The following is a 16,236-nucleotide window of genomic DNA, read 5'->3' as shown; positions in this document are numbered from 1 at the left end:
TAAAAGAAGAATATTCTCTGTGCAGAGAGGCCAGACTGCACCAAAAGCGAACAAAGCACCTTGTTCGCACAGCTGTAGATAGTGATGCCACAACTCCTTTCGGCCATCTCAGGATGTAGCTCGTGGTATAGCCGCAGGTCAGCCGAGGCGGTCTTAGTTCCCCTTAAGAGCGATAAGTGCGGTCCAAACAGCGGAATGGTAACCGTAGATATAATCTATGGGGTCACAATGTCTTGGGGCCCTATTTTAACGGTCTGAAACGCAATTGAGAAGCGCCAAGCGCAAGTAGCTTTGTGGGCGGTTCTATGGCAAAGTCGCTATTTTACCGGCGCAAAAAATGACTCTTGCACCCGCCGCAAATCTAAAAAGGGTTGGTCTGAAGTAGCCTTATTACCCGTAGGTGTGGTTTTGGCGTAAAGTGCAATAAACCAATGAGAGTGCCAGCTCCCATCCCCTTTAAGAGCCATGAGCGCATTTGAATCTGACGAGTAGGGCCTATATATTTTGACAGCGCGTCTGCAGTCTCCGATGAGACAGATGCACATGAATTTCAAACTTCAAATGGCTAAGTTTATGGCCAAATAAGGTTTTCTTCCACAACTTCAGAAATTCTCAAATAAATTTCGGCAAAGAAAAGGTATATGATTTCTTATCAGTATTGTATGCATTATCGTTATCGACTTGTGTTCCTAATATGCACGTGTCCCCCTGTTAATATACATTGCAATGGACTGTATTATGCGTTACGTGTTTAGTTTGCGTGTGTTTAAACAGATGGACGCACACACGCGCACCCGCATTTATTAATTATTTTGCAAAATAGCAACGACACATGCGCCAGTGATGAAGTAAATGCTAGATAGGGCCCTTAGTGTCTTGCAAACAAGATATCTTATGAGAATTTCCCTGCCGATGCCAGCAGTCACCTTGAGTTTCACATGAAGTGAGGGAAAAATATACACTAGTACACACAAGCTGCATTTAGGGCTTTGCACGCTTTGATACGCAAAAAACAACAGACAGTACATGAAAGACTTGACCGTGAAACCATGGAACTCTCCAATGCCAAATTCAAATGTTTTAGTTTTAGAGAGCGCAAGGAATGGAGCGCGATCCATTCAAAACGCAAAAGTAAATTCCTCATTGTAAAAAAATAACATTATAAATACGTGCAGACGATGTGAATTGATTATCCAGCAGGAGAATATGGAATTCAGTCTTCGGCAGTGTTAATCTTGCTCCCGTTTGTTATTGCTGCATTTGGAACTGAATACCACTAGTTGTCAATCGGTTGGACTATGATGAGTGCTCAATATAAGAGGTGAATATGGAGATGATTTAAATAATTGCCCGAGGGGAAATGTCTTACAATTGGAAGGTGGTGTTAATTATATAAATTAAGTTATTCATTCAAATCAAAGGTCAAATCATAAATAAGCAGCCAAAATGTAATTTGAAGCGGTAAACAAAACTTTCTGATCATTAGCTTTGGCCCATGAGCCCATGATGAGAGTGTGTGAAGCAATTATATCTCCAGTATCTTTAATTAATTGTATATTTTTATTTTCTAGATAGAATATCTCACAAATGCTTCTTCGTCTTGGGATTTACAGTGTGCTTGCCTCATATTTACCAGTCAAAATTATGAACCAGTGAGAATAATTATTAACCACACACACACCAACACTTTCCAAACACTTTTGAAACATGTGTTCTATAATGTTTTAGATGCATGCTGCTTTACTTCTGTCAAATATTTAATCCAAAGCGTATTACTGAGCATTAAAGGGCCCATATTTTGTGATTTATTATTCACTAAAACTACTACTATGTGTGGCTGTGTGTGGCTGAAGCAATTTCTAACACTGTAAGACTGGGAACTTTTCATTGACTGTTGACTTGATCTACATTAACCCTGTATTTCTGTGGCATTGGAGAAATGGATGATGGAGCAACTTGTTTTGGTAACCTTTTTAGCAAGTGGTGTTTGGTTTGTTCAACTGACCCAGGGTGCAGAGACTCAATGAGGCAGATTTTAGGAGTGATGGGAGTCTGGGCATTGGATGATGTGGATGGTTTGTTGCTGGATTTTTTACCTGTGCAGTTGATGAAGAATCCAATGCTATTGAAGTATTTACCGAACTGAACGCTTATGCCAATGGCGGTCAGGAAAAGTTGAACTGTTCCTTTTGAAATGGGTGCAGGCGAAAGCTTATCGGCTAATAAATGAAGTCTTGAAGTCAGAAAAGTCAAAACGGCCTTGAAGATCACCTGACTTCTCCTTTTTAATATAACAGAGGGAACCAGTTTTTTTTACTGAATTCTCGCTGAAATACAACAACATTGGTATTCAACATTCAGTCCATCGCATAGTGTCAAAGAGAAGGGTGAAGGACGACCATTAGGAAAGCTTTGGCAGGGATTAACCTGAGAATGTCTTGTTATATATTCACTGTGGGCCACGACCTCCTGCCATCTCAGGGACTGCTCCATTAGAGGGGTCAGGGGTAACTCAAACCATATAAGGCAGGTCCCAGGCTCTTGGATAATGGTGAAAACACTTGGCCGTTGGTTGTCCTGCATAACAATGACAACGCACGGCAACCCATGTAAGAACAATTGAGAATCAGGTTAAAAATGTACTCACGACATCATGCATTTATGTCTTGGAATCATTTATGGTGGTTATAGATATTTGAAAGAACATAATATATTTATTTGAAACTTGTCTGAGCTTTTTTTGCTCAGAGCATAGAAACCGGCCAAAAATGTGGAGCTTTGCAAGAAGAGGTTAGTTGGTTAGTCTATTGAGTGACCTTGATAGATCTATATTCAAATCTCTAGAACCAAGTGATGCTAATTACATAATATCCAGTCTACCTCCAATGCTAATGCTATGCCATTTTCCAGTCCTGATTCCTAAAGTATTTTGAGTGTTCTTGGGCCAACCAGGCAATGCTTGGTTGACATTCTCTCTAATGCTACCCGTGCAGCATGAACGGATCTTCCATCTGTTCTCCACCTCTTTCTTCAGTGGGGGTTGTGTTATTAATTGATTTGTAATGGTTGCTATTGTTTTCCGTCATATGCTCTAATTTTTTTCAAAGGAAGCTTCTAATGAGGCGTAGATAGACTGCGGATAAGAGAGAGAGAGAGCGATAGACAGAGTTCAGTCTGTGTATGCAAACTACAAACTGCACTATTTTCCTAATGAGTTACCTAATTAGTATGCGTGTGTGTGTGTGTGTTTGTTTGAGTGTCTGTCTACGTGTGTGAGCGCATCTCAGGCCACGGGCCTGACTAAGTTATGAACTGGCGGTCATGTTGCTGGGAGTCAATGTGATTTATGTCTCTTTTTGGCAAGGCACAACTCCCTTCTGTCCCTGGTAGATATCTCCACGCTCTGATGTGTTCTCGGGTCCAGATTTTTTCCCGAGATAGACTCCTGTCTACGCATACACTCATACAAGACTGATGAAAGGCAGAGACCCTTTAAAAGATTATTAAAGAGCAAGAAGTCTGACGGAGGCTATGCTGGGAAAAAATGAATCCTCAAGTTATGAAATCCTGCGAGTTTGATACAGCATGTCAAGTGTTTCTGGGAATGCAGAGATTTCCCATATGCCCCATCTTGTTAAAGCCATATTAAAAAAAGTGTCATATTGCTAAATGCTGATGCTTTATCTTTGACAATCAGCTGAACATTGATGGAAACTTTCCTAGAGATATTTTGCTCCTCGCAAGCAGAGCATTTTCATTATGCCAGGACCTTTCAGCTGGGGGGATAGTCCTCACCTCCCCCGAGTCTGTGATTGGATCTCAGTTTGGGATATTTCTTTCTGGCTTGTCCAGGACAGTGGCACATGGCGATGGCGGGGTAAATAAACAGAAGTCATCGCCTCTAGTTTGTTATTTATTTATTGGTTTTCCAGTCTATTCCTTTTAAAGATTTTAACACTGTGTGTTACTGCATGCTTGTCTATTTGTTTTTGCATGTGTGTGTATTGTGCAGGTGTGCGGTGTGACAGTGTATGTGAGGAGGACCGCTGGGGGCCCGACTGTTCTTACAGCTGCGCCTGTGAGCACGGAGGCTCTTGCTCCCCAGAGGACGGCTCGTGTGTGTGCGCCGCTGGCTACCGGGGCAGCGACTGCCGCCGCAGTAAGCACACACCTACATCTACACTACATTCAAGAGTATGTACAATGAGTGGGGTCACATCGGTCCAAACCAGAATGAGTGTTCTGGTTTCGGTCGATGTAACCTGAAGAGCACAGAGGCACACGGCTGAGAGGAATAGCACCTATGCGCTCTGTGTTCACCATTTACCTCAAACTCTTCTTGCTCTAGGTCTGTTTGCATCAAGTTGATGATGAAGTCTCATAAATCACTGTTTCGGCAATAACCTAAATTACCAAGAGAGTCTGTATCTGGTAGGAAACATCAGGATAGATCCACGGTCCCACTCAGGCAAACATCATTCAAAATGAAGAGCTTAAGGGAGACGTATTGCCAACACCTGTGTGTGGTGAAATCCAAATGGGCACAGCATGGCACATTCTGAGGCAGGTAAACCCCGCCTTCATGGGTGTCAGCCATAAAAAATTCAATATGTTTTGTGTGTCCTACCCACTAGCCTGCTCTCCTGGCTTCTATGGCCAGCGCTGCAGTCAGTCCTGTCCGCAGTGTCTCCATAGTGACGGCGCCTGTCACCACATCTCGGGCCACTGTGAGTGTCTGACGGGCTTCTACGGCTCTCTCTGCAACCAGGGTGAGTATGTTTGCACCGTGTGTGTGTGGGTGGGTGTGGGTGGCTGTGGGTGTTTGCTTTTGTATTTCAGTTTGGGGATCCGTATATGTGTCTGCAAGTGCATCAATCTTGTTTCTGTCGACGTGGAAGTGTGTTATTTCACAACAGCTAATGCATTTATTTGTGTTGCCATGGACATACGTGACAGAAAGCATGATAAGCCTTGGATCACGTAGAAGATGAAACACTGTTTACAGCGTGTCTCACCGGATGAGGCTGGAAACATCTTCCAGCAGGCTTCCTTAGTGTGGATTTAGTGGTATTGATGCTGCGATGTGTGTTCTCCTGTTGAAACAGAATCGTAATGAGGTGTATCTGTGTTGGATGAATACAATCACAAAAAGCCCCAGTCTGTGACATTCTGTGGAGGTGCGGCTAAATGTATAGAGTACCTTGATTCTTACAACCCTTTGAAGCATCTTACGTTTGAAGTAAAAGCTATCAACAAAGCCTTACACACTACATCATATTCTCATGAAAGAAGTATAATGCATTATTAAGCAGATGAAGTGCATCAGTGTGCCATATGAATCATAATAGTGCCGTTGTTAAATGGTGCCCTATATGTAGATGCTTGATCATGTATTTTGGATAAGGCTTGTCGTTTGTAGTGCAACATACACATATAAATGTCCTCGGTTCGACTTGATCGAATAATCCCCACCTTAAACAGTTCTCGTACACAAACAATGTGTAAATACTCCATGTCCCTAATAATGAAGAGAACTAAAGATGTTACTTAAATAATACATTTCCTGAACGCCCCCAATAATGAGAACATCAACACTCACGATAGAGCTGCAATGCATACTGCTTAACACTGTTTTTCCTCTTCAGACATTGGGAATACACCCTCACCTTCTGTCTCTGGCTCTCAGCCATTTTGGATAGTTCACGTAACCATTTCATCGATTTAACATTATTAGTGTTTTGTAATTGCATTAGGCTCATGGATCACAAAGTATTTTTGGTTTTTGGATGCGATTGTTACATTGTGAATAGAAAGTATTTATTAAATGCGATTAACAGGAAAAATACGAAGATTAATTGGAAAAATAAATAAATAGGGAAATGTGTTCGGTTTAATTTGGAAGTGGAGGTTTGCTGTTCAATAAAATAATATGTATTGGACATTGTTTAGAGCAGATCTAGTTAATATAGCCACTTTGTGTTTTTCATAAGAGGAGAGAGCAATAAGTAATTGCATTTTGATGTAAATGAAGTAACAGATTTACACACAAAGTGATTTTAATGCAAACTGAGACAGCAAAAAAATATGTTTATGTTGCCTAGTTTTTGTAGCATAAACAAGTTAAGTTATATAAATGTCTGCTAGGTGCCCCCAGCATCATAAATATCATCAGCCAACATGTATTTAGTTGCCTATGGAAGCAGTGTTTGAACATTATTTTAGGACAAATTGTAGTGGTATGTGTAGCTTCTTCACGTGTATTTTTGTGTGTTTCATATATTCTGAGTGCGCTGGTGTGTGTGTGTGCAGTGTGTCCCAGCGGGAAGTTTGGGCGAGCCTGTGCGGAGAAGTGCCTATGCACCAACAATGGAACATGTAATCCCATTGATGGCTCCTGTCAATGCTACCCTGGCTGGTTGGGGGACGACTGCTCTAAAGGTACACACACAAATAGTCACACACACACACACACAAAGATACAAACACATACACACTGACACACATGTACATTCAGACAGACGCACAGACCCACCCGTACAGAAACAGAATTGGTGACATTGTTCAGTCAATGTGTTTTTTTTTCAGTGTTTTTTTTTCAATACAGCAAAGATATGAGTCTTACTTCTCGGGGATCAATGGCAAGCAGGCATTTATAATCTAATATAGGGCCAAAAAACACAGTTGAAATCGTCTCCCTAGGAGCTCATATGATGTGGCTAATCATTCATGAATGACCTTAGTTTGTTGTGCACTGATAGCAACGGTTGGCTCTGGGCTCTGTGATGAGGGGCTAACACACACTCTGACCTATTAACCTCAATCCTTGGTTGCAATCAATGCAGCTGGCATTTGTAAGCGCACAACTAAGATCAGGGGTCTGTGTGTGCCTGTGTTTGTGTCTCTCTGGGTGTGTGTGTGTGTGTGTGTGTGTGTGTGTGTGTGTGTGTGCGTGTGTGCGTGCGTTCAGTGTGCCCCCAGGGATCTTGGGGGCCAGACTGCATCCATACATGCAACTGTCACAACGGAGCCGAGTGCAGTGCTGCAGACGGAGCGTGTCACTGCAGAGGGGGCTGGACTGGACTCTTTTGTACTCAACGTAGGTTTCCACACACATGCACAGACGCACATCATCATCAACGTTGCAACGTTGTGTTAACTGAACAGGGGATTTTTCAAGACGGAATGCAAAATGTACAGATGCTGCTTAGCGCTCTTTGAGTTTCAATGCAACAACAAATGCAATGAGATACTCAAACTGAGTCTAGTGGTTTGAACATTTGCTTCTATTGTTATACAGCTCTTAGGTCTTTTACATTTTGTAACTAAAACCAACATTGCCACCTAGTGGCTGTCAGTCCCGCTGCACCATTTGTTCTTAGTTGCCATGTCCAACTGAAGACACTATATATTGATACATTTTTTAAGGAAACGTATCCATAAGAATATACATACACCAACACACTGACTAGATTGTGGCATTTAAAATTCTACATGTTTCTTTTGCTGATTTACTTGGTATATTCAAGGTTGTCCAACGGGTTTCTATGGCGATGATTGCGCCGAGTTGTGCCGCTGTCAAAACGGAGCAGACTGTAATCATATAGGCGGACAGTGTACCTGTCGGACAGGCTTCATGGGACAAAACTGTGAACTCAGTAAGTCGAGTCAGCTCAACCTTGACCCCTCTACGTGTGTGTGTGTGTGTGTGTGTGTGTGTGTGTGTGTGTGTGTGTGTGTGTGTGTGTGTGTGTGTGTGTGTGTGTGTGTGTGTGTGTGTGTGTGTGTGTGTGTGTGTGTGTGTATTTGTTACTGTGTGAACATTAGCTTCAAGTAGGATGTGCTTACACTGTTCTGATGCTCCCCCTGGTACAGAGTGTCCCGCCGGGAGGTTTGGTTATGGCTGCCAGCAGCTCTGTGAGTGTATGAACAACTCCACCTGTGACTACATAACCGGGACCTGCTACTGCAGCATTGGCTTCAAGGGCATACGCTGCGACCAGGGTACGAACACGCTTAAGCAAAATGTAAATCCTCCTGACAAATAATCGCATCATCAGACAAGCTGTGGCAGACAAATTAAACACCAACAATAAAGCTTTTGCTCCTTGCTGATCCTGTCATCCACGGGTATCGCGATAGTTTGGTGGAGTTGTAATGCCTTTCAAAAGCTTTGGCTTCTGAAACAATTTCAACTCTGCTGTGGGTCTTCCTGTTATTAACTCCAACATTGTTATTAAAGGTTACCTAGCAACGGCGTAGATAATAAATCAGAACAATGTCCTCCTCCTTGCGGTTACGTTAATCGTGCTGGCTAACATTTTGATGGTAGAAAAGCTAGCAATACATAATGTTGATTGAATACGTAACTGGAATAAGAGACTGAATTCACATTTATTAAAACGAGTAACTTTATTACGCAGTGATGCAGTCAGCAATGAAGGGACGTACCATGTCGATGAACACTATATGAAACACTCATACATGCACGCACAAATAAACACACACACAGAATATATTACACAACTTGTATTAACCACTTTATTTTTGGCCATTCTTTTGTTTTTGCACTGCGCCTACTCTAGAGAGCACTGCTCCTTCATAGTATGACCTCTAATCACATGGTTGGTCTCTTTGAAAAGATAGAAAATAGAATTTTATGACATTATCAGACATACATAACTGTATCATCTACTCTCACAGTACTGGGAAGACTACAATATTGTTTTTCCTCCCGGCCTGTTACACACAACTCCAAAACCAAGCTGATTGTAGTAGCCTGGATAACCCCATATCCCTTGCAAACACTACCGAGCCCTAGCCCTAGGTCTTGTGATGCTGTGTGTAAAAGCCGATCAACAAAGCATAAAAGATGAAGTCTCCAGCTCCTTTTATGTAATGATGTGTCCATTCGTTCTGGTCAGGGTCCTTTTGGAGACTCCAAAAAAGACCTTTGGCTACCCAAAATGCATACTGTAAACAAAAGTGAACCCAAACATGTAGAAGCATAATCTTGGTCTCAAATGAACGGGACCCTCATATACATCTTGTATACTTAAATGGCCCTACTATACAGAGATGAAGGAAACAAAAGCAGAATTAAATACTAACCTCTGTCCATTATTTACTTGTCGTAAATAAATTCTGATCAACTCTGATACTGATCTGAATAAATTAACTATTGCACTAATAAGAGACCTAAATTCAAACTCCCTCTTCCTTGCCGTCTTTTAGGATTTTAAGATTAGTTATGATTCATTTCGTGGCTCGTCTTAGACTTCAGACGAGCCACAATAGCCTGGTGTTAAGAAAAAGATACATTCATTAGCTACCTGAACTATAAACATGAATCATGTTTATAGTTCAGGTAGCTAATCATACACACAATCACAGCATGCATTTGTGTGGGACCCAAACAAATGCAGTCTTGTAAGTCAGTCTAGGCCATTAATCATCAAAATGGCTGTCATTCAGTTGTCATAACAATTATATTGGATCCATCAATGGAGCTTCAGCTTTAACCTCACATTTAAGTCCAGCTGTCTTTGTATGCAAGAGATGTAAATGCTTAAGGTAAAATGTTTGTTATGATCGAATGGGAGGGAACCCAAGCGCAGACAACGGAGGTTGGATTCAACTAGAGGTTTATTGTTCGGGAGGATGAGAGCAGAAGGGGAAAAAACAGGAGGTGTACAGGCAAGGGTGGATGACAGGCAGGCAACGCTACAGGCAGGTAGGGAGGTTGATGAGCTGAAATGTATTAATTTATTAAAGAGAAACCAACTAGTTGTAACAGTTACACAGTAATTGTCCTCAAATATATATATCTATATTTTAATGATACTGGTGTTAAATAACACTGAGATAACCTGTGATTAATCATGAACAGTTAAAATGTCTGTTTAGACAAAGGGGGTTCTTTTTGCCATTGACAAAACAATCAAACAAACCAAACCCCCCCCCCCCCTCCTCCCTCCACCAGCTGCTTTGATGATGGAGGAGCTGAACCCCTACACCAAGATCAGCCCGGCGCTAGGCTCGGAGCGCCAGTCAGCGGGCGCCGTCCTCGGCATCGTGGTGCTGCTGCTGCTCATCGCCGCCATGCTGGCGCTGGTGGTGTGGCTCCGCTGCCGTCAGAGAGAAAAGGGCGGCCAGAACGCTCCCAGCGTCACGTACACTCCGGCCCTGCACATCAACGCCACTGACTTCTCCCTCTCTGGTGAGCGATGTATTGGCTTCAAAGTAGCTCTGTGCACTGCTGCTGCTGCTGCCGTCTGCCAGATAATGTTCTGTATGTTTTGTATGATCCGCTTTGCGCTTTTGAACCAGAGTGGTGTAGAAAGTTGATTTTACGTATTCCAACGTCGTTCTGGTTCGTACCGCACCACGTACACAGCTTTTTTTACTGCAAGGGTCAGACTTTTACTACATGTGTTTCCGTTTGTGTTTTGGTGCATACATTGTGTTTTTTTCAACGTGTGCAGGGCTGTAGATGCAGCACAAGAGCTTCTGTAATGCATGTTTGCAAGCCTTTATGCTGCGTCGAATCTTCTTGTGAACTACAACTTAACTACGCAACCGGTATGCACAAGGCATTATATGAAATGCAATGATTTTATAATGGCTGATGTGCAAAGTGTTGTTTTTAATGTTTTTCCTGCCCAGGGACCATGGATGCAAATTGGCTCTCTAGCTAGCTCGGGGTAATTGACTGTGTTGTGCACAGTTCCTGTTTAATGAACGAACAACGTCTGCTAATAACTTCCTTTTTCCTGCAAAAGTTCCATGTTTCCAGGCACCCACTTCAGATTGGTCGTGTTTCTCTCTCTTCAACCTCCCATTTTATCCTTCTTTCAATGACGTATTGGAGTGTGTGTGTCTGTGCGTGAGCATGTTTGTGAGAGGTTTCTGTCTACGAACCTCCACCATGGCGTGTGTGTGTGTCCTGTGACTACATCCATGTCTATTTGTTTGAGTATGTTTGCTGAGCCGCCAGTGTTGTGCTATGGTGCCAGCAGGGCTACAATGCACAGGCCTGCTCTCCTCTCCAGAGTCCTCTCCCAACAACAGCAGCAGCGTGGTCAACCCCTGCTTCTCCAACCCCAGCTATCACACGCTGGGGCCCTGCCCCTACTACCCACGGCCGGACAAGAGGACCACAGCCAAGGTGGGGGCATATCTCTGGGCCTTTGTGTGTTTAACCTCGTTCCCGGGTATTTGAGGTGCTCCAAAGGTGTGTATATTGGGGGAAAGGGGCAGGACTTCCGAGCATGCTTCCGAGTATATATAATATCAGTTTCAGTAACAGTAATCTATTGGAGGGACTTCCAATAGAAGGATATCTGTCCCTGTTACATGTTTGGGATTCTGCTTTGTCAAATTCCTTGTTCAAAAACTCATTATTTATTTTCCTTATCTTTGTTGTTGTTCTTGTCATGTTGTTATTGTGTTGCGGTAAAGCAACACAATACACACACACGCACGCACGCACACACACAAACACACACAGTGGCGGAGTGGTAATCGGGAGGGTCAGGAGAATTCTGGGTGGGCCGTTAACGTTTCGGGGCTGTCGGGTTGATTACTGCGGGATAACAATATTGCGTTTATAAAAGTTCCTTGCAGCGCCGTCCGGCAGCCTGAGCTGTGCTCCCGCAACCTCTCACTCACTCAACAGACGCAACACTCACAAACTGTCAACGTCGCAACCAAGTCGATTTTGTCTAGAGGGGAGTAACTGAGCGGCCCCTCCCAAAGTGGTACAGCCCAGGTGGGCCTTGAACTGCGATTGGTCAGGAAGCCGTAACAGCTAATGACAACATTGAACTCTCGTGCAGGCTCGAACAGAGTGACACACAAACACACACACACACTTTTAAGGAGTTTTTCACCTGCTCCGTATCCTTGCTTGCCTCAACAAGTTTGTGGGGCATGCTTGTTGTTGTGTTTCCGTTGTAGCTAGATCCGTTATGGTGTTGTCGTTTTTCTAACGTGACTAGTTGTTGCTAGACAGCAGGCGAAAAACCGTTTGCCAAGCCAAAAGAGCGTTAATCGCGCAATAAAAAAAATGAACGTTTGCTTTAACGCCGTTAATAACGCGTTAAACTGACTAAATATAATATAATAATAATATCATATAATATATAGGTATTTATAAAATATTGTATCTTATATCACGGATAAAAGCTATGTGCACCTCGGATGATATTATGAATCATAAAGACTGCGTCTGACATCTCTGGTACTTCCACAACAAGTAAAGACTCGTAGTGCGGGTTATCTCGGCCATGGTTGAGAAGAATTGGGGGAAAGGAACTTTGGCCTTGACTCTCTGAGGTCCGTATTGAACCACGACATGGATGAGAAAGGGATTGTACACCCGGAGCTGAGCTGGTGGACTGCCGCCGAGCTCCCCCGACGGAGCCGCCGGACTGCCTGCCAGGCAGTCACATGGCCAACTGACAAAATAGACGTCTATTTGTCAGCTGGTCCACAAAATCGTAGCTATGCTCTGATTGGAGGGGGTTGGGGAAATTGGAGGTAATATTCAACTGTGCCCCCTTCCTACGTAGGAGGGGGTGCCGAAACTGGCTTGCTTGTTTGCCAACTGTAGGCGGGGTACTTTCAGAAATGCATACCTCAGTCAAAAAATCATGTACAGACTTTTTTCAAAGTTTTTATGCATGTGGGAGCACCAAAAACAACACCCCAAATCCCAGGAAAATGTTGTCCCCTTTAAGAAATTTACTTTCCTAACGCGATGACCAGGAAATACTTAGAGGAAAGGTTGTTTGATTTCTAAAAAAATTCTGCAAAGATTTTCTGCATTTAGATTCAAGTGGCCTAAAATATTCCTGTTGGCAAAGTCCGACCTAAGTGATTCTTATTATTGGCAACAACCTGATTGAAATCAATACAACAACAACGCATGGATCGAAAGAGCGCTTGTTGTAGTCCATCTTCCGAAAATGTATTTCACGCGGGTCAGCAATGCTCGCCGTCACGCAATGACGTCGGTAAGGAATAGTGGAGTTTTCATCTCTACTTGACCCGATGACGTTTTCCACAATGGTTAAGGAAAGGAGGCAAAAAGGTTAGTTGGTTAGGCTGCCCAGCATCCTCCATCTTCTTAGCCCCCTTTTTTTTTTCACCTTGTTTCTCGTTTTCCTACGGCAACAAGACTATAATCTCCTTCTACTTCCGGCTCGCGGTCCCGGGAGTAAAAATCTCAAGCATGCGCAGAACGCAAAATCTGATTCCAATCCGATTTCATGCATACATGCACGATTAATGTGACTATGAATCGAATAATTTAGGGGTCCTACTAAGGTGTATACATGCATCTTAAAAATCCAATCATAGTCGGAATAACCCAATAATTCGGTTTTCTCGAGTGTCATGTAGCCTCAGGGGACGGTACAGTTTGACTGTGGTTTATAAGTCATTGCCATGTGGTAACCAGCAGCAGTCTCTAGAGACATCGTCGACTTTTTAATTAATTTGCGAAGAAATCAATGTAACAAAATGAGAATAGTTAATAGTAAAAACAATAGGTATCCACAAAACATTGTGAATACCCAATTATAGAATAGTTAATAGAAGTTATCCAACAGTGTTCTTTTAATATTGGACTGTTCTTTGTGGGCTTTGTAGAGGAAGACGAAGAGGAAGCACAGGAACAGTGCGCCAGAGTGGGGAGCCTACTGTAACCTCAACGAGCTGGGTCAGTGGGCGTCCCTAGCACCCTACACCAAAGCCACACCTCATCATACACCAAGGCCCAATCCCATTTCTACCACTTACCCCTTCCCCTTACCCCTCCCCCTTGTTTTGAAGAGGAAGGGGGGAGGGGTAAGGGGAAGGGGTAAGGGGTAGAAATGGGATTGGGCCCAAGTCTGCATTACCATGTTTTTACATTTGAAATAACACTGTCCACCCGTTACCTACTGTAGGAGTCATCGTTTAGGACATATTTTCTGAAAGCCAAAGTCCTCTTCCGTATTTTGAGTAACTGTTATTATATATAATTTAATTTGATAACCTGTTATTTTAGCTCAACCCATGTGTGGAGCAATAAGATATAACTTCAGTGTACCACATTCCATCACGGTTTACATAGTGAACTTACCCAGCGGAGGTGTTTGTGCTTCTGGGTGTTCCTAGGTGTGTACTGCCTGGACCGAAGGTACAGCTACCATGTGGAGCAGCAGCGCTACAGAGGTACAGTAGCGGGCATTAGGTAGACACCCATGCCATCCCTGCCCCCGCTACAAACATTACATCCTGCAGCCCCAACCGCAGATAAAAAAAACTGCTTAGCTTTGGCTATCGTCCCTTGTGCAAGAAGGTTACACGGAAACCTAATCTCAGCATGACTCTCGCACAGCCCTGTGGAGTGCATGGTACCACAGCAACTACTGTTAATAACCTGCACCACCACACCCCAGTCCTCCTTCCTTTGAACACCAGGGTTCTGGTTTGAGTTAGTTCACAGAGCTGCTAGTCAGACAGAGAACCAATCTAACGTCACTTGAACTCGATTCATATTTATTTACCGACAATGGATATGTATTACCAAATTACACATAAATTGACCAGAATGCATATTTAGTAATCTGATCTCATACTCACTTGCCAGAATGCATCATTATTTACTGCATTATATATAAATTTACCAGAATGACATACTAATTTACCAGGATGCCAAATGATTTACCAAATGACATTAATTTACCAGGATACATAATTATTAACCACATTACACACTCATTTACCAGAATGCCCTATTAGTTACATCACATGCTCACCAGAATGCATATTTATTTACCAGATTTACATAAACCCTAATGCATATTTATTTATTTTATTTTATGTTTTCCAAATGTGGTGGTATATTAAAGGGAACGTCATTCAATTGTACAAAGTGGTTTCATAATGTAATGGAAATACCATGACCTTAGGGTTCCTACTGATTGTCAAGTTTAGTCTGAACGTGGGAAATTTGATGGGAGAATGAATTGTGCTCCCTCTCGATTTTGAGCTCTTCTTGACTGGATTGAACCGCATGATCTGTGTTCTTGTTTGAATGCCTGGTCTGTTGAGATTAAGAAGGAGATCAAGTAAGCTGTGACCTAAGTGTTGACCTGTTTTTGTCTTTCTGCAGGACTGAAGGGTCGTCTTCTCTGTGCTTGCTCCCTTCCTGCCGCTCTCACTTACACCTTTCAACCCCTGAATCCCTGTTCCTGCCACTTACTAACCAAATGCCTTGGCTGGCCCCCTCCCAGTTGAAGTTTACATTGACTTTCCTATGGAAAAGAATGCTGTTTTCTTTCCTTGTGTATTGTACTTTTGAGTCTGATTCGTTACACGCAATGTTCTTTGAAGTGGTCTCCACATGGAATTGATGCACATGTTCTCTCTCTGCAATGTACTTATGTATATTAAGTACATTTGGGAACCCACTAATGAATGACAATGATCCATCATGTTTTGATCGACTTTGATAGCCTCAATCACTGGGGACTTCGTTCAGGCAGTATGCTGTTTACTGTCCTGCTTTCACCTCAACACTCAGCGCATGTCTGTGTCCACGCGTTGACCCTCCTCTCTCTCCTCTCCCAGAGTACATGAAGGGCTCCCTGTCCAGCAGCTTTTCTCTGAATAGTGAGAATCCCTACGCCACCATCACCGACACGCCGGGGAGCTTGGCCGGCAGGCACAACGAGAGCAGCTACGAGGAGATGAAGTCCCCGGCCCACCGCGAACACGTGGCCTACCGCTTCTCCGCCGCCGTCATCACCGCCACTGCAAGCACGCCGCCACCACCGGCCACCAGCGCACCGGCTAGGAATGTTTACGACATGGGTAGGACTGAGGGAGAACGTAGGATATTCCTGTTCACCTTTTTACCTAATGAAGCAAGCATAATAATTGTTTCCTTACGTTATCAAGCAAGCATTTGAGAGCATTTGATTACATTATAAATTGAATCAATTTATGAGTTACAGGGGTAATTGTTCAAAGGAAAGTGTAGTATACTATATATAAAATAAATTATTTAATAGCTTTAAATGTTATTTAGGGCTCAAAGTACATTGATGTTTTTAATGCATGGCAACTACTAGTTGCCATGCATTATTAACTATTAGTAATTTCTTTAACAAACTGAAATAAGTGAGTGTAACAACAGCAGCTAAGGCAGCGACCTACCTAACTATCGTGAAATAAAGCACAGGCTTG

At 43.0% G+C, this 16,236-nt stretch overlaps 1 protein-coding gene across 3 annotated transcripts in view; it reads left to right on the top strand.

Moving 5' to 3' along the window:
* The window catches only part of LOC115558651 (multiple epidermal growth factor-like domains protein 11), a 67,060-nt gene that overhangs the window by 47,176 nt on the left and 3,648 nt on the right, over positions 1 to 16,236 (top strand). The window contains exons 14-24 of one of the 3 annotated variants that reach the window (XM_030376954.1): positions 4,013 to 4,159; positions 4,635 to 4,769; positions 6,310 to 6,438; positions 6,968 to 7,096; positions 7,527 to 7,655; positions 7,873 to 8,001; positions 9,980 to 10,216; positions 11,016 to 11,164; positions 13,651 to 13,720; positions 14,161 to 14,217; positions 15,619 to 15,861. In XM_030376954.1, the coding sequence (XP_030232814.1) occupies positions 4,013 to 4,159; positions 4,635 to 4,769; positions 6,310 to 6,438; positions 6,968 to 7,096; positions 7,527 to 7,655; positions 7,873 to 8,001; positions 9,980 to 10,216; positions 11,016 to 11,164; positions 13,651 to 13,720; positions 14,161 to 14,217; positions 15,619 to 15,861 (1,554 nt within the window). Of the gene's footprint in view, positions 1 to 4,012; positions 4,160 to 4,634; positions 4,770 to 6,309; positions 6,439 to 6,967; positions 7,097 to 7,526; positions 7,656 to 7,872; positions 8,002 to 9,979; positions 10,217 to 11,015; positions 11,165 to 13,650; positions 13,721 to 14,160; positions 14,218 to 15,160; positions 15,571 to 15,618; positions 15,862 to 16,236 lie in introns of those variants that run through there. The other 2 variants (XM_030376956.1, XM_030376955.1) reach the window with 2 other exon arrangements.

This window comes from Gadus morhua, chromosome 14 (genome assembly GCF_902167405.1).
Source record: "Gadus morhua chromosome 14, gadMor3.0, whole genome shotgun sequence".
NCBI lineage: Eukaryota > Metazoa > Chordata > Actinopteri > Gadiformes > Gadidae > Gadus > Gadus morhua.
Note: the sequence above shows the minus strand (reverse complement) of the source record. Positions and strands in the feature narration are given on the sequence as shown.